The following is a 20,363-nucleotide window of genomic DNA, read 5'->3' on the forward strand; positions in this document are numbered from 1 at the left end:
TGCCCTCCTTGGTCCTGGCTGGCGGCAGACACCTCGGGCGCCTGTCCTGGGCCAGCAGCGCCACCTGGTGGCCGCAGCCCCCCGGACGCCTCCATCCAACCGGTGGTGCCAGGGGATCAGCCAGGGGGGCTGGGCCAGCCGGGGAGGCGCCGGCCCAAGATCACTGGCAGCTCCGAGAGAGAACGCAGGCATCCTGCCCGCCTGAGACCAGAATGTGCCCCCCCACACACCATGGGTGCAGGCATCAGGGGGAAGCTCAAAGACAGGGCTTCACCCAGAGGGATGAGTGAGGATGGAGGTGTCTCAGTCACTGTGACCAGTGTGTGCGTGTGCGCCCGGGAGGGGAGGGCAGGCGTCCTGTTGGGAGGGAGACCCTCAGGTCATACCTGGCACAGGAAGGTAAAGGACGCTGTTGAAGGAATGAAGGAAAATGAATGAACGTGTTGGGACCTTCCTCGGGGAAGCCCTATTGCCCTCATTAGCTCACTTTAATCATTACTTATTGACAGCTGAGCACCGTGGGAAGACACACACACACACACACACACACACACACACACACGTATTACATACACACATACACGCACAATGCACGCACACACACACAACGTATGCACACACAACACACATGTACACAAATACATACACACAGAACACAATGCACATACAAATGTACACACAACACATGCACACACATATGTGCACAACACACACAACAAACGCATATACAACATACATATACATGTACACAACACACATATACAACACATGCACATGTATATGCTCATGTACCTACATACATACAGTGCACTCACACACGTGCACACAACACATGCAATGCATGTATGTATAACATACGCATGTGCGCACACATTCAAATATATGCATACACTTCAATACACAATCACATGCATGCATGCACACAACAAACACACACACGTCCCAGTACATGCACACATAACATGCACACATAACATGCACACACACAACTGTTTACTCCTCACGATTGCACCTGAAGGCAGAGGGTGTAATTATCCTCCACGACACAGAGGAAGGAAACGGAGTCTCGGGGACAGCGTGTGAGTTGCTCAAGGCTGGAGAAGCTGGTGTGGCCAAGGGGCCTGGCATGGGCCAGACGCCCTGTTACCCTGCCCTGGGCTGGACTGCGGCACCCACTCCACGAGCCTCTGGCAGTTGGGGTCCCAGGAGCTGCCTCCCGTGGCTTTGCTCTGGAGAGGAAGGGTGGAGTAGAGTTCAGCGTCCTGGATGTCACCCCTGTGGAGTAGAACTTGACCTTCAGTCCCTGGCAGGACACTCGCAGGGGTACCCATGGGGGTGGGTGGGGCAAGAAGACCCTCAGAGGTCCCAGGACTCCTCCATGAAGCGGTTCCCCAGGCCACTGGTACAGCCTGGACCCCTGGGGTACGCACCTCATCCCTACTTCCATCTGAGACCCCCGTCAGGAGCCCCCCACTCTGCCAGGGGTGCCCCGGGAAGGCCTCCCTGTGGTGTGACTGGGGACCCCACGCCTTGTGAGGACACCTCCCTGCCCAGGACTGGGGCCCGAGAAGCCGAGGGGCTGCAGGGCAGGGGGAACAGAGCCCCAGGTTGGTTCATAAACACACACAGAGCGTCCCACATTTCAGTCGTTGCTGACCTGGTTACTGAAGGTCTAACACTGCAGGGAGCCATTCTGAGCTCCGGATTACGGATGAGGAAACTGGAGCCCAGAGAGGGGCAGGGGTGTGGCGGGGGTCTCATGGGGATTTGGAGGGACTCCTAGGCTGCGCCTCTAGCCGGATGGGGGCTGTCTCAGTTTGGGGGGCACCTGCGGTCTGGGCAGCAGACTCCTACTTACAGGTGGCAGAGCCAATGCTCGGAAGGGTCCCAGAGTCAGCAGATCAGCAGATGAGCTGGTCTGGGACCGGTGTGCATGGTCCCAGTGCGTGGGCTTGTGTCCACGCACCCACTGGACCTCAGTTTCTTCATCTGTAAAATGGGGGTGAAACACCCTGGCCCTGCCATCCCGTCGGGCACTGGATGCTTGAAAAGCTTCCAGCACCACAGCCTCAGGAGAGGCCCAGCCCGAGGGGTCTGGAAGCCAGGTGGATAAGGTGAGGACCAGGAGGGAAGAGCCTTGAATGTCTCCTCCTCCGTGAAGTCCTCCCGGATGCCCCTACGTGGCTGGTCCCACATGGTGTGGTGGGGGGCTCTGATCTCCCACCTGCCCAGCTGTGCCCCCAGGCTGCAGACTCCCCAGGGCCTGCAGAGAAGATGCTTCAGTGCAAAGCACAGCGCGTCAACATCATCTGAAGAACCAGGACGATGGGGGTGGGTAGGTGGGTGGGTGGGGAGTCCCTGAGGGATCAGCGAGGGGCCAAGGGCACCGGTGGGGCAGGCATCCAGTCCGGAGGGCACAGCTGAGCCATGTGGTCTGTCCTGCAGTGGGGTAGGTGCTGGCCCCGGGACAGCTGGGCAGAGAGGGAGGGACCCACAAGGAGGACAGTCAGGGCTGGTCCTGGGCAGACTGGCCGGGCAGTGGACCTGCTGAGACCAAGACACAGACACAGGACACCCCCGGTGCGGTTGTCGGGAAGCTCTGTGCCTTCCTCCCGCCAGTGGAGGCTGGGGAGGCCCCGAGGGGCAGGTGGTCAAGTGCAAACGGCGGGGCTAGGGTGGTGGGTAAGCCAGGGAGACAGCAGGGGCCCAGGCCCGGTAGCAGGGGAAGGCGGGGGCCATTTCCCCAGTCCCCTCACCGTGCCCCCTTCCTGCACCTGGGGGCGCCCTTCTGTTTGCTGACACTCAGCTGACTGGTCCCTGACCTCCCTGGCCCACAGCTGTCCTGGCTGCTGTCCAGGGGTCAGGGGTTGGGGGTGGCCTTGGCCCTGGGGTCAGGCAGGTCCGGGTGGGACATTCCAGCTCCGTTTTTAAGGTGGCATGGGGTAGCCTTGGACTGGTCCCATTGCATCGCTCAGCCTCAGTTTTCTCCTCTGTGAATTGGGAACAGAGACCCCTCGGGCATGGGGTCAGCCCCAGTGTGTGGGAGGATGCGAGGGGTGACTGGTCCCATGGGGGTCTTCACCTCATTCAAGGGTCCCCCTCACACCTGCCTCCTGAGCTCCCCTGTCCGGGGCTAGGGGAGGGCTGCGTCCGGGGGTGGGGGCACTGAGAGCCTCCCGAGGGGCTGAAGAATGGGAGGCGGTGAGGGCAGAGGGAGGAGTGTGAAGAGGCAGGGTGTGGGCAAAAGTGTGGGGTGTAAACCAGGACCTGAGGGTGGGACAGCCATCTCACAGGGCCGCCACCTCTGCTCAGGCATCAGAGGCCTCCAGGAAGCCGGGGCGGGCGCCCAGGGACATTTCCTGCTATTAATGGAGCTTAATCTAAACAGGCCCTAATATTTACCTCTAGGCGCCTCCGGCCTCTGAGGGTGCCGTACAGCGAGAGTGACGAGCCCCACCCGGGCAATGCCCTGCTTACCCCGTGCTTCCCGGGCCGTGTGTGAGGCAGGAACTGGGGCCTGGGGGCTCAGGTTTGAGGCCCCTGCCGGATGCCCAGAGCCTCAGTTTCCCTGTCTGGGCGATGGGGTGACAGCCCAGGCTTACGGGGAAGTTCAGAAGGTGGACAGCTCAGCAGCTCTTGCCTTGTAAGCCCGTGCTGTAGCGGAGCCGTAGCCCCTCCCTCCGGATCATACCTGTGGGTGATCTGACTGGATGCTGCGGGCAGGCTGGCTGACCTGCCCACGTCTATGTTCTCTCCCTGGGCAGGCGGAGTTGGGACCAGGCTGGGGCGACGACCCGTCACTCTGCTGGTCTGTGCCCCTAACCAGCTACTGTGCCCACCCACGGCCCACACCTTACCACCTGCATCCCCTCCAACCCTCGCCCTTCAGAAGCCCCTGTGCCTGCCCCCAGCAGTGATGGCAAAACCATGACCCCACCACCACAGACTTTCCCGTGGAGCCCACTGTCCCCAACCACAGGATAGTGAGCGAAGTTGGGTGGACGAGGGGGCCCCCACCTGGCTCAGTGCCCCACGGCGACCCCTGCCCGCCAGCCAGGGCGCTGAGTCAAGGGCACGAAGGGAATAAACAGTTTTAATTCAGGACGAGGATTCCTCGTTAAGGAGAATGTTTACATCAGATATAAATACACAAGCCACCTCACGTCACTTGGGCTTTTCAAAAATCTGGGAAGGGAGGCCATGTGGAGGGGACTGCAGAAACTTCGCACTCTGGCCCCTGTGGGAAAAAGGACTGTCCCAGTCTGGCCTCTGGAGGCTCCTGGGCCCGTGTCCCCATGGAGGGAGTGGGGAGGAGCCAGCCGTCAGGAGGAGGAAGCAAGTGCCTGAGGAAGTTGTGGGGTCACGTGCGGTGAATCTCTTGCCCTCAGCTCCCTGTCCACCGGCTGCAAGGCTACAGAGAGGAGGGAGAGGAGTAGAGAGTGGGGAAAACTGAGGCCCACTTAGCGAGGGCTCTGCAAGGGGGCCATCAGACAGCTCTGGGGGGTGATGGAAGGCTCCCTTGGGCCCTGGCACCCTTTATCCCCACGGCTCTTCCAGTCCCTGAGGAACCCAGGCTGGATGGTGGGATTTCACATGTGGGATGAGGGGAGGGGGCTTGGCCACCCTGGATCTGGATCCCAGTTCTGCGCTGGGCTCTTACTTCCATGAATGGTGGGGACTAACGAGACACTGGGTGTGAAGCAGGGCCAGACAGACCTGGGACCCAGCAGGCGCCCAGTCAGTGTGTGCCGAGACCCACGCTGGCTCACCTTAGAGACCGCCCTCCTCCTTGAGGAAGGGATTGTTCCAGAAGCATTGCAAACCCTCCACCCCCACGCACAGCAGTCAGCTCAAGTCAGCCACTCGCTCTTTAGTATAAATTAGAGTGAGAACCTGGGATAGAATCAGGGCTGCTGAGCCTGGAGGAAAGCCCACAGGTGGTGCTGGGCTGGGACAAACACCTCACACTAACTTTCCCTCCTCTGCTGTGTGACTGCCCAGGTGCCGGCTTGCAGGCCGGGGAGAGACAAAGCTCTGGCAGAGCCTCCCCGCCTGAAAACCCATCATAAGTGGCACTCCCTGGGGTCAGCATCGCTGTCGCCGTGGGCTTCTTGGCACAGACAACCCACTCCCGCACCCTCCTTTCCCGAGAGCCAGGCCCCTCCTCTGTTCCATGGAGCTCTGGGCCCCTCTCTGAGCAGGGAGGTGGGGGGAGGCTGCATACTGTGCCCGGCACCAGTCAAGGCCAAGGATGGTGGTCCTGGTGCTGACAACCACGCCCCTTGCTTCTTGAGCACCCGGGCCCAGGAAGCAACCCTGGGTCCAGCTCCCCCACCACTTCACTGAGCAGGGCTTGGACTCCCCCGGGCTCCAGCATCTCCCACCTTGGCCACCCCACAAGGTCCTAGGGCCAAAGGAGCCAACCCCATTGGGCTCCAGCAGACAGTACTGGCCTTGCAGTACCTGGGTACTCTATGACCCTGGCAAGCTCCTTTCCCTCTTTGAGCCTCAGTGTCCTCGTCTGTAATATGGGGATATAAATGGCCTTTCTGCCTCCCATCCAGGCCTTGCACTAGGGCCCTGAACTCGGGGCCAGGATACTCTGTCTGGAGCCGCCGAGCACGTAGGACTATTTTTTTTTCTTCAGCTGCACCGTGTGGCACGTGGGATCTTAGTTTCCTGACCAGGGATCGAGCTCATGTCCCCTGCGGAGTCTTAACCACTGGACCACCAGGGAAGTCCCATGTAGGACACTTCTTTGCAGACAAAGGGCAAACCTGGGGCCCAGATTCCATCTCACCAGTTTCAGTGGTGGTGGCCACGTGAGAGGGTGGAGCCTGGTGGCTAGAGGTGCCTGGGACGCCCAGAGCTCCTCTCTCACAACAGGCGCCCTCCCCCCATACAGCAGTCTAGAGAGGGCTCATGGGAGCTTGAACATTCGACTAGAAGGCATGCAGAGGCTATCCTGGAGTCCAGCTCAGAGGAGGCAACCAGAGGCCCAAGCCAGAGAAATGATCCCTCCCCAGGAAAGGCAGGGAAGCATGATGAGCCAGGTGAGAGGGAGAATGAAGGGTTCTGAGTGTGGGGAGACGGTGGCCTTAGGCCAGCAGGCCTGGGTTCCAGTCTCTGTGTCTTTGCCCTTGGTTTCTCACCCATAGGATGGGCTGTGAGCCTACTGCCCTCCTGGGCCAGCGGGCAGGGTCTTCCAAGATGGTTCCTAAAGTGGAGGGCTTTGGGAAGATTTGAGTGGTCTCCACGGGGCAGGCAAGGGGATGTTGGAGGAGGTGGGGCTGAGTTGTGATTGGCCATCTCCCACTCATGGCACCTGTATGTGCCACTCAGCCTCCCCCTCATGGCTGGTGGGTGGAAAACAGTCTCCCCTTTGTAGGGTAGCTTCTGGTTTGAGTGTCAGCCCAGGTATCACAGTACTCACAGCAAAGCACCCCACGGTGTCAGGCTGTCTTCCTGTGTGATTTATGGATGCCTCAAATGGAGGCCCTGCAGACGTGAACCCTTCACGTCCGCTCACATAACATTTGTGTCCTCTAACACTTCCTTTTTGTTCCTGTTCTTCTCTCTTTGTGGGGGAGGGAGAAAAAGGGAGAGGGGTGGGGAGGGAACACCTTCAGGTTATCTTTTTAACCCTCTTTGAAATTCCCAGTATCTAAAACATCTTTGTCCATGTTTCTCAGGGACCCCTTCTAGAGGCTGAATGGTCCAAGTGAGAAGCAGCTCCTGGCTACCCCTCTGAGTTTTCAATGGACACAATATTTACCTTAGGGATGGCAAATTATCAGCATTCAGATCACCACATCCTATCTAGAGCCCATGGCAGACATTGCTAATCAATCACAGCACAGTGGCCTTAGACACTTCCTCCAGGCACTGCACTGGGCAGCCATCACCAAATTGATCAGGTGAACCCAATTTGCCATCCGGGTAGAGCAGATATCTGTGCTGTCCCCGACCTGGCGTGTCCAGTCCAGCCCTGACCTTTGGCCCCCTTGCAAAGTCCTACCAACTAAGCCTCAGGCCCGTTAGCCAGGGCCTGCGTGAGGGCTCGAGGTCTGGCGCCGAGGATGTGACGGTGAGACGAGTTCTTGGAGCTCTTGCGCGTGCTGACCACGTTGCAGCTGTTGGGCTCGCACCCCGCTCCATGCTGGTGGAAGAGGCCACGGACGGTGGTCTGGAAGCTGCTGGTGACGAAGCAGTAGACGATGGGGTCCATGCAGCTGTTGAGGCTGCTGAGGGTCACTGCCACATGATAGACCACGAGGCTGGTGTGGTGCGGCACGTCGGGCCACAGCGCCACAGCCACCTGGCGGGCGTGGAAGGGCGTGAAGCAGACGAGGAAGATGACGAGCACGGTGAGCAGCAGCTGCATGGCCCGCATGCGGCGCTGGCGGCCCTGGCGCAGCAGGCCCGGCCGTGACAGCGCACACATGATGCGGCCGGTGAATATGCTAATGACCAGCAGTGGCAGCAGGAACTCCAGGACGGTCAGTGCAAAGACGCGGCAGCAGGGCCCGCCGGTGGCCGTCACGCCCAGCACGGACAGGGTCACGGCGCCGGCGGCCAGCCACACGAAGGCGCACACGGCTCTGGCGCAGGCAGGCTGGCGCCAGCGGCGGCCACCATCGGGCTGCACGATGGCCAGGTAGCGGTCCACGCAGATGCAGGTGAGGAAGAGGATGGAGCAGTGCATGTTGAGGAAGTAGCCAAAGACGTGCGGGAGGGCGCAGCGCAGGCAGCCGCGGGTGCCGTAGAAGACAGCAAAGCGCGTGGGCAGGGACAGGCCCACCAGCAGGTCAGTCACCACCAGGTTGATGGTGTAGATGACCGACGGCGTCCTGGCCTGGGTGCGGCAGCCGAAGACGTACAGCGCCAGCCCGTTGAGCACCAGCCCCACCAGGAAGATGACGCCATGCACGGCCATCAGCGCCAGCCACAGGCCCGGGAAGGCGGCGTGCAGCTCCCCGTCCAGCACAGCGAACAGGTGGAACAGGGGCATCTCCGGCATGCTGACATTGGTCCACGCTGCCGCTGCCGCTGTGGCATTGGGGGCAGCCACGGCCGAGGGCCCTGCGGAAGACGCGGAGGGCATGACAGCGGCCAGCGCACGCCCGGGGCCTGGAAGGAAGGAGACCGGGTTACCCTGGGGTTATTGGAGCCCTGCCCCGAGGCTGGACCTCACCTGGCTCGTCTGCCCACCCAGCACCCCAACATTCCCACCTTTGTGCCTCTGCCTGGCCTGGCCCTGGCACTTGCCAGCGTGCAGCTCCAGCAGAATGCCAGTGCTGTGCACCTGCTGCTTGCTGTAATGGGAGGCGAAAAGCCTCGCAAGACTGTCACCGGGACTGAAAGATGACAAAGGCGACTGGTGTGGCACAGGTAAGATGACGGGCCAAGTGTGTGGTGTTTGAGCCTGGGCTCCAATTCCAGTTGCTTCCTCGCTCGCTGTGCAACCTCAGGCAAGTCGCTTAACCTCTCTGTGCCTCACGTCCTAATCTAGATCATTGGGACTACAGAGCTGCTGGGAGGATTAACTGAGCACAGCAGTGCTCAGCGCACCATTAGCTGGTGCCAAATACACCACGGTTCTGCTAGGACAGAGCCGTGCCCTCGGTCACCCCAGCCCACAGCTCCTGCACCCATGCGACACAGCCCCTGTCCTCCAGGCCACCCATCTGTTCTCACCTCCTGCAAGGCTGGCACCAGGTCAATGCCCTGGGTGAAGTTCCTCATAAGGGTCCAGGAGGCTGGGATTGGGGAGCTGGGAGCCAGCCCCCTGGCCACCCCAGTTTCTCCCCAGCCCTGAGAGGTAGCCACCTTTGCTGTCTTGGAGGCCCACGTGGGGTGGCTCACTGGGGCTCGAGCCTGGAGCCAGGTCCCAGCAGCGGCAGCACAGCAGATGTGAGTTAAATAAACACTGTGCTCCCTGCCTGGTCCAGGCCTGGTGGCCCAGACACTGCGGTGGGGGCAGGCTGGGGTGGGGCCGCCCACCCTGTTTCTGTTCCTGCTGAGCTGTTTAACTTGCTGAGGCTTATCCCTTTGTTTATAAACGAAGGGTTAACAGGCTCCCATCCCCGCCCTGGGCCAGGCTGATCCTCCAAATAAGGACATTTCTGTCTTTTTCAGGAGAAAGGAGAAGGCTTTGGGGAGAAGCAGGGAGGAGGTGAGGGCACATGGGACACCCCAGGCATAGTGTGCCCTCCCCCACCCGCGAGGGGAGGGAAGACCCCTCCCCCTTCCTGGCGACCAAGGGAAGTTAGGCGTCTGCTGTGAACGGGCCTCACGCTGCCCACTCCCCCTGGACGGCTACTGCACATCCTCGAGCAACAGGCTCCTTCTGGCAGTTTCCACCCAGCGGAAGTCGTGCCCGCTGGGGGACTGGGGACCGAATGCCAGCCTGGAAGGGGTGGGCACAGCAGGGGACCTCTTGCTAGCTGAGGCTCAGGTCCCAACCTGGCCGGGAGGGAGCCCCTGGCAGGGCAGGCGGCCGCCCCCATCCTCCAGCTCAGAGAGGGCAGCATCGGCTGAGCCTCTGTCTCCGGGACGCCGGCCCTGAGCGTCTGTTAACTCTCAAGGCTGCCGGGAGGAGTCGGATGCTGCCCAAGACTGTGTCCGGCCCCTCTGGCCACCTCCAGCGCAAGTGGGCCCGGGCCTCAGCTCACGGGGTCCTCTGGGAGGGCTGTCCTCTGCCCGGTGTCCCCAGCCCCTAACACACAGGGTCTTTGGATGTGTTTGTCCAACGGCAGCTCAGGGAGACAGCGTGCGAGAGTGATGTCCGGGGCAGGGAGAGACCTGTGGGCGTGAGGGGCTGGGGAGCAGCGAGGGGAGGTGATGAGGCTAGGCTGTGGGGCTGGCATCCTGGTGCCTCAGGGCTGTGGGCTTCGTCCTCGGGCAGCGTGGACCCCCGCAGTCCCCCAGGAAGGAGAGGGATGCCTCCCAACGCGTCCCTGCTCTACTGTGGAAAACACGACGCCTCGGCAAACCCCCAGGAGGAAGGGCCCGGGGAGACAGGAGCTGGCCCCAGACACACGCAAACAGGTTTTCGAATTTCCTTTCGCGCGCCTTTCGGTTTTCCAATGTGTCTGCATGAGGTCTGCATCCATGTGACAGTCAGAGACAAATAATAAACACCACAGGTTTCCTCTGGCACTGAGTCCCATCCCAGGGACAGCCTCACACGCTGGCCAGCACCTCGCTGAAGGTGCCGGTGGTGTGGGCCAGGGCTGCACGCCTGGAGCTCCAGAGCAGGGGTATGCGCGGGACACCCCAGAGGCCGGGCAGGTGAGGACGGAGGACGTCAGCCAAGCGCACCATGATTCTCAGCTCCGAGAGTCTGATTTGGTCCCCGCCCTGGGCGCCGCCGCTCACACACTGAGGTCAGTCCCGGAACACGACGAACCTTGGCATCTGTCACGCCGGCCAAGCTCAGATCGCGGCCACAGCCCGGGCCCTCCCATCCCCCCGCTTTCTACACCACCATCTCTTCCCCTTTGCTCTCTGCTGAGTCTGGCTGTCTCTGTCTGTATGATAAGACCCCCGCCACCCCACCCTGCTTATGCCGGCCCCAGCACACCCTCACCTCTCACGGTGATAACACACTGACCTGATTAGTCACTGGCCGCTCTCTGGGGGCATCTACTCACGATCCCTTTTGTTTCGCAAGATGAGGAGCTCAAACCGTGAGACCCTGGGCCCTGTGGAGGTGGGCTTGCTGATGGCCTCGGGGATCCACAGTCCAGGGCGCTCGGCTCTCTGGAGCCGGGGAGGTACCGGGCTGGGAGTGTCTGGGCTGAGCTGCCTCCACCCCACATAGCCTCAGGGCAGACACTCCTTCACTGGGCCTCGGTTTCCCCCGTGGTCTCCACCGCCTCAGCTCTTGGTCCTCCTTGAGGCTCCACGGGATGGACCGCTCCACCCCCTGAATCTGCTTTGGTCAAGCGCGAGGGCTGCCGCGGGCCCCCCCGAGCCCTGAGCAGAGCGCCCCCCTTCCATGCTCTCAGCACTAGCCCTGCCCTCCGTGGTCCCGCCGGTCCTCCAGTCTGGGGCTGACTCGCCCTCGCGTCCACCATGTCCGCTTCTCCCTCTGTCCACACCCAGGACCCCATACCCCCATCTGCCAGCCCGGGCTGGGCCTGTCCACACTCCCGTGGGAAGATGGGGCTCAGTGTGGTGTGGGATGTCACAGCTGGTGATGGCTGGGGGTGGTGGGCATTGCGGGGAGCACTTGACCAGTAAGAGTAACCAGTGGAGGTGCGCGCTGGGGGCTGGCCCCCGCTCACGAGGGGTCACCCCGGGTGTTGACTAACCTCTCTGAGCCTCAGCCTCCCTGCCCGCAAAGTGACGTAACAACAGCGCCTTCTTTCTGCAGTTTCTGAGCGGGTTCATGGCATTGGTTCCCTTGCAGATCCAGGCACTGGTGATGGTAACTCCTTACCCACCTGGCTCCTGGCCTCCTCCACTCACTCAGAGGAAACTGAGGCTCTGGAAGGGACAGGCCAGGGCTCGAACCTGGGTCTGCCTAGTGCGAGCCCACAGCTGGGTCCTTGGGCCTGAGGGAGGGCGGGCACCCAGGCAACGGTCCCCTCCTCTAGCAGGTGCACTGTGGGCACCCACTCCCCGCCTGCCTTCCACCCTGCTCCACTCTAAATGTAGCCTGGAATGAGGGGAAAGGGGAGAAGCCTCTGCTCTTCTGTGGGGATAGCCTGACGCTGGCCCTCACACCCAGGCCGAGTGGGGAGGCACAGACCTGGCCCTTGGATGGGCCCCAGGTGGTGAGCAAGCACAAGCGTCCCAGACACCTGGGCTCGAGCCCAGCCCTACCACTCCCTCGACCCTGGACCTCGGCCAGTCAGTGAGCCGCCTTCTCCTCATCTGCTAACTGGGGTCACTAGTGCTTTCCACAGCCTGAGGAAGCAGTCTGAGAGTGGAGGCATGGCCCTGTCCCCTCCCCGTTCCTGGCAGGTGCCCTAGTCCTGGCTGAGGTGCAGCGAAGCCTGCAGCTGGGGTCAGCTGGCTGGATCCCAGTGGGCAGGGGCCACGTCCTCGTAGTGCCTAGCACCGTGCCGGGCTCAAGGTCTGGAAACTGCCTCAGGGCAACTGACCCAGGCTGGGAGCCTTCACACATCTACCAGCCACTACCCTGGCCTGCTCCGCCCACCCATGCTCAGGCCCTTCCCTGGGCAGAGCGGAGGGCACGCGGACCTGCTCTCCGGGGGCTCAGGGTCAGAGGAAGAGACACACAGTGGGTTGGGGGCACTGGAGCATAGCCACTAAGAGTCTCGACTCTGGCCTGGACGCCCCACCCAAAGCCTGGCTCCATCTCAGAACCGGCTTGTGACCTTAAAGTCTCTAAGCCTCAGTTTCCTCATCTGTAAAGTGGGCAGAATTGGGATCCCTCTCTGAGGCTGTACCGACACATTGTCAACACGTGGCCCTGGAAGGGTCCTGAGAGGATTTCAGCTGGTGAGGGGATGGGAGATGGGCCGAGTATAAACAAAGGTGAGGGTTAGGGAAGGGAGGTGCCCTGTGGAGAACGGCAGCAGGAGGACGGCAGGGCGGGCAGGCAGGCCTTGCAGAGTGGACTCTGCACAGCCCCAGGCCCCAAGGGCGAGTGCTGGTCCTGGGTGGACTGAACAGCTGGAGTGCAGCTGTGCGGGTGGGGCCCAGGGCTTCAGGCCCCTGGGGGCCTCCCTCCTCCTGCACCTCTCTTCCTTCCTTTTTCCCCTCCCGCCCATCTCAGAGGAAACTAGGGTCTTGGGAGGAAGGGTCAGGAATTCCTCCACTGCCCAGGCTGCCCAGGTCTCAGTCTCCCTATCTACGCAATGGGCAGGTGGCTCTGAGGGTACTTCCAGCTCGGAAGCCCTTCAAGGCTTGAAGGCCTGCACCTTTGGGAACGTCTTGGCTGCAAGACTGCTCTGGAGGGCTCTTTCAGGGAGCAGGGCAGAGGGATGGTCGTGGAATCCCGGCGGCTTGGGGACTGGGGCGAGATGCAGGCCCAGTGCTTCCCAGGTTAGGAGGAGCCCTTGGGACCCGTGGGCAGGAAGTCTCAGCCTCCCTCCACCATGTGTGGGATAAAGTTCTTCAGTGGCTTGGCACTGCTCAGCTCCTAGCCTCAGACATGGGCTCCTGTAACACAGAACCCCAGGCTACAGTGCTTGGTCACAGGTGGCCTCATGACCCCAGCCCAGCCAGTCACTACCGGCCCTGGGACTTTTGCTGGCAGCTCTCTTCCCTGGGGTTGCCACTCTAGCTGGTTATGAGACTCAAGCTGCTGATGGCCGTATTCCTCTAGAGGAAACCCACCAGGAGGAGAGACTAAGTCCTGACAGGATGGTTCAAGCGCCTGGATCCAGCCCTTCCTGAAGCCAGTCGTCTGGGACTTGGTTATCTCCCTCTTCGGCTTAAGTTATTTTGGAGTTTCTGTCACTTGTGCCTAAAATAATTCTGACGATACCCTCTTATTCACCTGTCAGCTTTCTTCAGTTCGGATGCCGCTTCCTTCAGAGAGCCCCCCCCCGATTGCTTCTGGTAGATCTGCTGCCCCTTCTGGGCCCTCACTGTACCCGAGGCTCTGTCGTTGCCTGGCCACGTGTCCAGTTTCCCCACCAGCCTGTGAATTTTTGGAGGAGTGGCCTGCGCATTCACATTCAGTATATGTCAAGTGGGTGAGTGAATGAATGTGCAAAAGCTCAGCTTGTGGGGCATCCCCGGCGGCGCAGTGGTTAAGAATCCACCTGCCAATGCAGGGGACACGGGTTCGAGCCCTGGCCCGGGAAGATCCCACATGCCGTGGAGCAAATAAACCCGTGCGCCACAACTACTGAGCCTGCGAGCCACAAATACTGAGCCCACGTGCCACAACTACTGAAGCCCGTGTGCCTAGAGCCCGTGCTCCACAACAAGAGAAGCCGCCCCAGTGGGAAGCCTGTGCACCGCAACGAAGAGTAGCCCCCGCTCGCCACAACTAGAGAAAGCCCGTGCACAGCAACAAAGACCCAACGCAGCGAAAAAAAAAAAAAAGCTCAGCTTGCACTCCTCCGAGGACGGGGAACTCACTACCTACCAGGTTAGCCCACTGTAATGCAAAACTCTCTGAAAATAAGAAAGGTCTTTCTATATTGTAGCATAAATTAACTTTCTCTGACCCAAGCCTACAGTCCCTGGCCTCCCTAGAAATACGTCTGCTTTCTCTGCCCCCTACCCATGGGGCCCTGGCGAGAGACATCTGGATTCCTCCTATCATCGTGGAGGGGGCACAATTCATGTTTTATCAACGAGGATGCAGGATGCAGAGACAGGAGCTTCAGCAACTAGCCTGGGGTCCCCCAGCTGGGCCCTGGGGCTTCTGGCCATAGGTAACCTTGTGGGCCTCCCTCCCTTGGCCCCACCTGACCTTGGAGTGAGGGTTCTGACCCTGCAGGGGTTCTCGCTGAGCCTCAGTCTCCACTTGTGTGGAGTGGGGCTGGCACAGCTGTATTACACGGCTCCTCCGGGATGCCGCGGGCCTTAGCTGATTCAGAGCACCTGGTGCAGGTGTGGAGCGGTGCCGGAGGGCGCGGTGGGAGTGCACTGCTGCCGCCTGGTGCCTGGTAAGGGGGGCACGTCTCCCCTTACCCCCCCAGATCTGCAGACCTGGAGCTCCAAGACCCTCTAGGGGAGGAATATGGGGGGTGAAGGATGTCTTCCCCCCGCAATATGCTCTCCTCACAGGCATCTGGTCACAACCAGGCTTTGGAGCTGGGATTGCTGGGCAGGGGTCCTCCCCGGGAAAAGCCTCAGGTTCTGAGCAAGGCTAGGGGAGCCCCCTCCCCAGTCTCCTCGCGCTCCAACTGAATGACAACGCCCCAGGCACCCTCCAACCTCCGTGCCTTTGCCCAAGCTGCTCCTCGTCCCGCACTGCAGTATTCCTGCCCGCTTTCAGGGCTTCCTCTTGACCTCAGCTCCTCAGGAAGCCTTGTCTTTCCACCATGGCTGGCCCAGTACCTCTCCCACTGCTCCTGCCCCAGCACCGTCCAGCCCAGCACTATCCCACAGTGCCTCCCCGTTGGACCGTGAGCACCTCGGGGTGGGCCTGGTGGCTTCGGGGCTGGGGCAGTGCTCCCGTCTGCTCCTCCAGCACACCCAGAACAGCCGGGCGCAGAGCGGCACCCATCCTTCTCTTTGGCTGAGTGAACCGCTGAGCGAGCCCGGCAGGGCCTGCAGGGCGAGGCCCGTTTCTCACCCAGGCATCCGGTGCCCTCCCTGCCTGGCCCAGCCCCTCTACAGCCCACCCAGTGTCCCAGGGCCCCCGCCCTCGGCTCCACCCTCACTACCCACCAGTCTTCCCAGCCGAGCAGGTTTAACACCTCCTCCAGGAAACCCACCCGGTCACCCTGGCCATCGTCGGGGGTCCCTCGGTCCCCATTGTCCTCCGCCTCCCCCTCCCCTTGGTGCTCAGCAGAGGTGTTTGGTTCAAGTCTCAGAGCCTCTGTTCCTTCACCTGTGATGCTGCGATTGATGTTTGTTGAATGGACAAGTGAGCAAACCAACAAATGAAATCGGCAGGACAGCTGGGGGTATTGGGTGGCCAAACGGCCGCAGGTGCCCCCCCAAAGAAGGTATATAATGACAACAGCAGCAGTGCTAGAGACCCCTGTTTTCCCACCTGAACGGAGGCCTGCCTGGGCCCGCCTGCCCATTTTGGGGAGAGGCCCGGGTCACACCGGGTGCTCAGTGTAGGCCTTCTCAGAGCCTTTGTGAAGCTCTCAAACCCGGGGAATGAGTATCTTTCCCCAAGTCACTTGACCCTGTCCCCTCCTGGGCTCCCTCTCCAACCAGCCTGAGGGCCGCACCAGCTCCCCACTGAACACCGATGGGGGATCACGCCCCGCTGCCTCCACCTACAGCTTTCGGGTCCTTGTGTGCCCAGAGACACAGCCAAGACCCAGAGGCTCAGGGGCCAGCACCTGCCCACAGACTGCGAGGGGGACCCGGGCCACACTGACCTCCCCTCCTCGGCAGGTGGGGGGTGCATCCTGACCTCTCCTTGGCTTCTCTTGAAACCACCTTGCTATCCCTGTGTGTCCTCTGTGGCCGCCCAGCTGCCTAGCAGACCCCAAGCCCGCAGCCTGGCTGCCTCCTGTCCTGCCGTGTACAGGACCGGGGCAGCCAGGGGGCCTGGCCTCAGCCCTGGGCAACAGGTACCTGCCTGGAAGTGTGGCCCAAGAGCCCATGTTCTGCTTGCATCGGGAGCCGGGAGGGACAGGCACGGAGGACAGGCCCAGCCTTTTTCCTGACCAAGGTGCCTGGAGCGTCTGCCGGGAACCAGCCGCCATGCCAGACACTCTGCGTCCACACGGCAGTCGTGGGTTTTATAGACAAGGAAGTGGAGGTCCAGAAGGGGGAGTGACAGGCCCTAGGACACACAGCGTGAAATTGACGGAGCCGGGACTCAAACCTAGGTCCACTGGCTCCTGGCCCAGGCAGGGGTGGGACCAGGGAGGGGTGAGCATCTCTGGCCCTGGGGTTTGTGGGCAATCAGATTCTGGGTACACAGCGTACCTGCATGTGCCTGTGCCCCTGTTGGGGTGACCCTCACAGCCTTCCAAGGCCAAAATAGCCATTATTGGGGGACCATCTGCCTGATTATTCTTCTGATTATTCTTGTTCCATGGCATCTGCTTTAGAACATTGCCTGCTGTTTTTGGCTAGTCTGAGTCTCTGCTTGTTCCATCCAGGGACAGCTGGGCCCTTACTGAGGCCCCCAAGGGGGCCGGTCTGGCCCGTGGTCACCCAGCAGGTCCCAGGTGGCGCCAGCTGGCATCAAGCTCCCCATCCTGGCCAGGGCGCCCCCCACCCAGCTCAGGGAGAGGGGTCACTCGTGGGTGTGGGTGGAGTGCCGGGCACCTGGGCTCCCCTTCCACTGTCTGAGAGCCCTTGCTGAGATCTGGGCTCTGATGGAAATGCAAGCTCCTCTGGGAGGGGCCGCCTCAGGCGTCGCCGCACCTGGGGGTCCTGCCGGGGGTCAGACAGCCCTCCCTGCCACCCTGGCTCATCCCTCACCTCGTCCTGATGGTTGCAGCTGTTGCAGCACCTGACCGTTTCCCTGACCCAGCCTCCCCAGGGGCACAGGTCATGGATCTGCGGCTGCCCCTGCCAGGTCTCTGCCCGTTCCCTCGGCCCGGCATGCCACTTCTGCCTGCGTCACCTGCTGAAGGCCCCCAGCACCAGCAGTGCCCACGCCCACAGTCCTCCCTGGGCCCCTGGACACCCCTCCACTGGGGCAGAGCCCTAATCCCACACTTCATAGCTTGCATCCAAGATGACCCCTCCCAGGGTCTCATGACCCCTCCCAAGATGCCCCATGTTGGTGCTGCCTGTGAGGAAACTGAGGTACAGAGAGGTTAAGTGGCCTGTCTGGGGTCACCCAGCTGGGGGCGGAGGAGCTGGGATTTGAACCCTGCTCTGTGGACCCTCCTGTCTGCACCATGCCAGTGAAAGTTTACCACGTCCCACCGTACAGGGGAGGACTCAGAGGTCCAGGGCACGCAGCCCAGTGGCAAGGTCAGAGGAACAATGAGGACCCCACATGCTTTGGAGGCAGCAGACCTGGCCTTGAGGCCGGTGCTGGGGGCACAGAGGGTCTCAGGCAGATCTGGCTCTAGCTTGTGGAGCTTGCAGTCAGGGGCAGGGTGGGGGGAGTGGGCTAGAAAGTGGCTGGGGGGACCACTTTGGCCGCTCAGGAGCAGGAGGGGCCTCAGGAGGACCTGGGGGAACAGTGCTCCAGGCAGTGGGACGAGCACAGCAAGTGCAAAGGTCCTGAGGTGGGAACTGGCTTCTGTGTTCAGAGCACCGTGAGGGGTCTGAGGGGCAGCCTGGGTGTAGTGATAGCCAGCAGGGCAGAGCAGGGTTGGGGTCCACCAGTGCTCTTCAGGCCCGAGGGCTGCCTCCTCCGGGAGGCCCTCCCGGATCACCCAGCTCCCCGCACACCTTCACCTCCACCTGCTTTTTTTGCCTTGCAGCCCTCCCACCAGCTGACAGCTTCATATTTATTCGTTTCTTGTTTTTCCCCTACTGGACTGGCAGTGCCGTGAGGGCCAAGGCCTGGGCTGTGGCTAAATGAACAAATGAATGATTTTGAGAGCCCCCTCTGGCCTCTTCAAGGCTTAGTTTCCTCACCTATAAAGTGGGTGTGCTGAGACCCACCTCATCACATCAGGTTACCGCAGGACAAAAGGAGACCAGCCCGCAGGCTCCCAGGAGGTGCTCAGGAAACGTCCAATCCCCTCCCCCACATGCCGGGGCTGTAGAAGCAGCAGACTTTGCTTTTTCTGAGGCTCAGAGACACGCAGCAACTTGTCCACGGCCACACAGCCATGAGGGGAGGTGGTGCCCTGGTAACCCTCTGGCTGGGAGCGACCATAGGTTGGCAGAAGAATGTGGGGGCCACCGGTAGGGCCAGCTGCCCGTCCGAGGGCTGTGAGCTGCTGCCACCATGCCTCCAGTCCCTTCCGTTCCCAGTCCTGCCCCGGGACGCACAGCTGCTCCTCGCCCGCCCTGCCCGGCACCCTGGCCACAGGCCAGTTCCCAACTGGCCGTCCCCCCCTCGGGACCCTGTTCCTGCTGCCTTCTCAGGGCCGGCACCACCAGAGAGCCAGGCGGGGGCAGTGCCAGCCGCGAGGTCTACGTAGGGGGCTGGGTGGGCCCTGGGCCTCAGTTTCTCCGACCCTACAAGGGTGGGGAAGGGCCGGGCTGGGGCCTAGGACCTGAGCTGTGGGATGTCAGGAGGTGTGCCCTGGTCGGAGCCTGTCCCCACAAATCCCTCACCCCCTGGCCCTGCCCCAGCCTGGGGGATGGTGGTGGCCAAGGTTCCAGAGCTCATCAAGTGCCTCTGGGGTACCGCAACCCTTTCCCTGACCTCTGGGGCCGCCCAGACGGGGAAATCGAGGAACCCAGCATTTGACCAGTGAGAGTGCTGAATGAATGAAGGAAGGAAGGAAGTCCAGAGGAGGGGGCTTGGGAGCCCTGCAGCACAGGTGGGGCTGGGCACAGCAGGGATGTCCCCGTGAGCCCTGGGGAGCTCTCCCTCCCCTATCCCTCACTTGGCCTGGTCAGCTGTAGCTGCCCTCACCCTCGCCCTCAGTTTTCCCATCTGTACAATGGCTCCCTGCAGGGTGGGACCGCAAAGCCACTTTTGGGCTCTGAGTTCTCTCCAGCCCGGGTCTTTCTCTGCCCCTGCCCCCTGCCTGCCTGCCTGCCTGCCTGCACGGGGCGTGAGGACCCCGGCACCCACCATCTCATCTCAGGGAGGGGAGGCCCGGCCGGCCCGAGGGGGACTCACCTCACCTTCGCCCGCGTGGAGAGGAGACGGCCGCGGCTGTGGCTCTGTGGGCCACTTACTGCAGCTTCCCTACGGACCTCGCCTTCCTGGGGGCTGACGTCAGGCCCGCGCTCGGGGCTCCTTTTGGGCAAAGGCAGCGGGGCGGGGGCGGGGTGGGGGCGGGGCGGGCGTCTTCCCCGCCCCCGCCGGCCCCCTGAGGAGCGTGGTTCAGGGCCCTGGGGGAGGGAGCCTGGGGCAGCGGAGTCCGCAGGCCCGGCCAGGCAGAGGAGGAAACTGAGGCACGGAGGGCAGAGCCGAAGCTGCGCCACCCAGGAAGGGGAAGGGGTACAGCGGCTCCAGCCCGGCTCTCTGTCCCCCACAGTGTCCTCTCTGGGAAGGCTCCCTGGGCCCTGGAGAGCTCGGCTGGCACTCACGTGTGCTCTAGGAGCTGGGGACACACGCAGATCGGTTTTCTGCCTGGGAGGGGACAAAGGCATCCCGGGCTGCCTCTGGCCATCCTGGCTGCCCCATGCAGGTCTGGGTTGCCGCGCTGCTCTCCAGTTCCGTTTGCCTGTTCTGGCCCTGGGGTGTCTGTGCCCGTGACCAAGGTCTCGAACGTGTGTTGTCTGGGTCTCTGCGTCCACTCGTGTGTGTCCCTGGGGCGGATGTGGCCTCACAGGGGCACACGCATGCCTGACGCCGTGCACCGGCCTGGCGCCACGTGTGACCCAGCATAACCTCTGTGAGTGCTGGTGGCTCTGCGGGAACACGTAGCGGCTGAGAGGGACATGCCTCCCCAGACAGACACCCTGACCAGGGTGGTGGCTTGTGGCCAGGCTGGGGGGTCAGGGTTTTGGGGTCGAGGTCAGGCAGGGCTCAGGGCCAAGTCTGTGACATGCCGCTTCCTGTGCCTGAGCGCCACCTCTGCTCTCCTGTCTCTGTGCTCCTGCCCACTCATGCGGTTGAACCACCCTAGACCCCTCGACGAAGCACCTACTGGCCTGGGGCTGGGCACTGAGGACACAGGCCAGAGACAGGCCCCTGGCCGCCACGC

General features: G+C 61.9%; 1 protein-coding gene across 3 annotated transcripts; it reads right to left on the reverse strand.

Moving 5' to 3' along the window:
• Window positions 1–4,076: 4,076 nt before the first annotated feature.
• On the reverse strand, window positions 4,077–19,855 carry GPR20 (G protein-coupled receptor 20). Of its 3 annotated transcripts, none has more exons than XM_060128278.1 (2): window positions 19,744–19,855; window positions 4,077–8,130 (listed from the first exon to the last, which is right to left on the reverse strand). In XM_060128278.1, the coding sequence occupies exon 2, from the start codon at window positions 8,102–8,104 to the stop codon at window positions 7,022–7,024; it is 1,083 nt and encodes a 360-aa protein (XP_059984261.1). In that variant the 5' UTR covers window positions 8,105–8,130; window positions 19,744–19,855; the 3' UTR covers window positions 4,077–7,021. The 3 variants fall into 3 exon arrangements, with proteins under 3 accessions (XP_059984261.1, XP_059984259.1, XP_059984260.1); XM_060128276.1 differs by lacking the exon at window positions 19,744–19,855 and adding an exon at window positions 19,336–19,418; XM_060128277.1 differs by lacking the exon at window positions 19,744–19,855 and adding an exon at window positions 19,331–19,389.
• Window positions 19,856–20,363: the final 508 nt, after the last annotated feature.

Source organism: Lagenorhynchus albirostris, chromosome 17 (genome assembly GCF_949774975.1).
Source record: "Lagenorhynchus albirostris chromosome 17, mLagAlb1.1, whole genome shotgun sequence".
NCBI lineage: Eukaryota > Metazoa > Chordata > Mammalia > Artiodactyla > Delphinidae > Lagenorhynchus > Lagenorhynchus albirostris.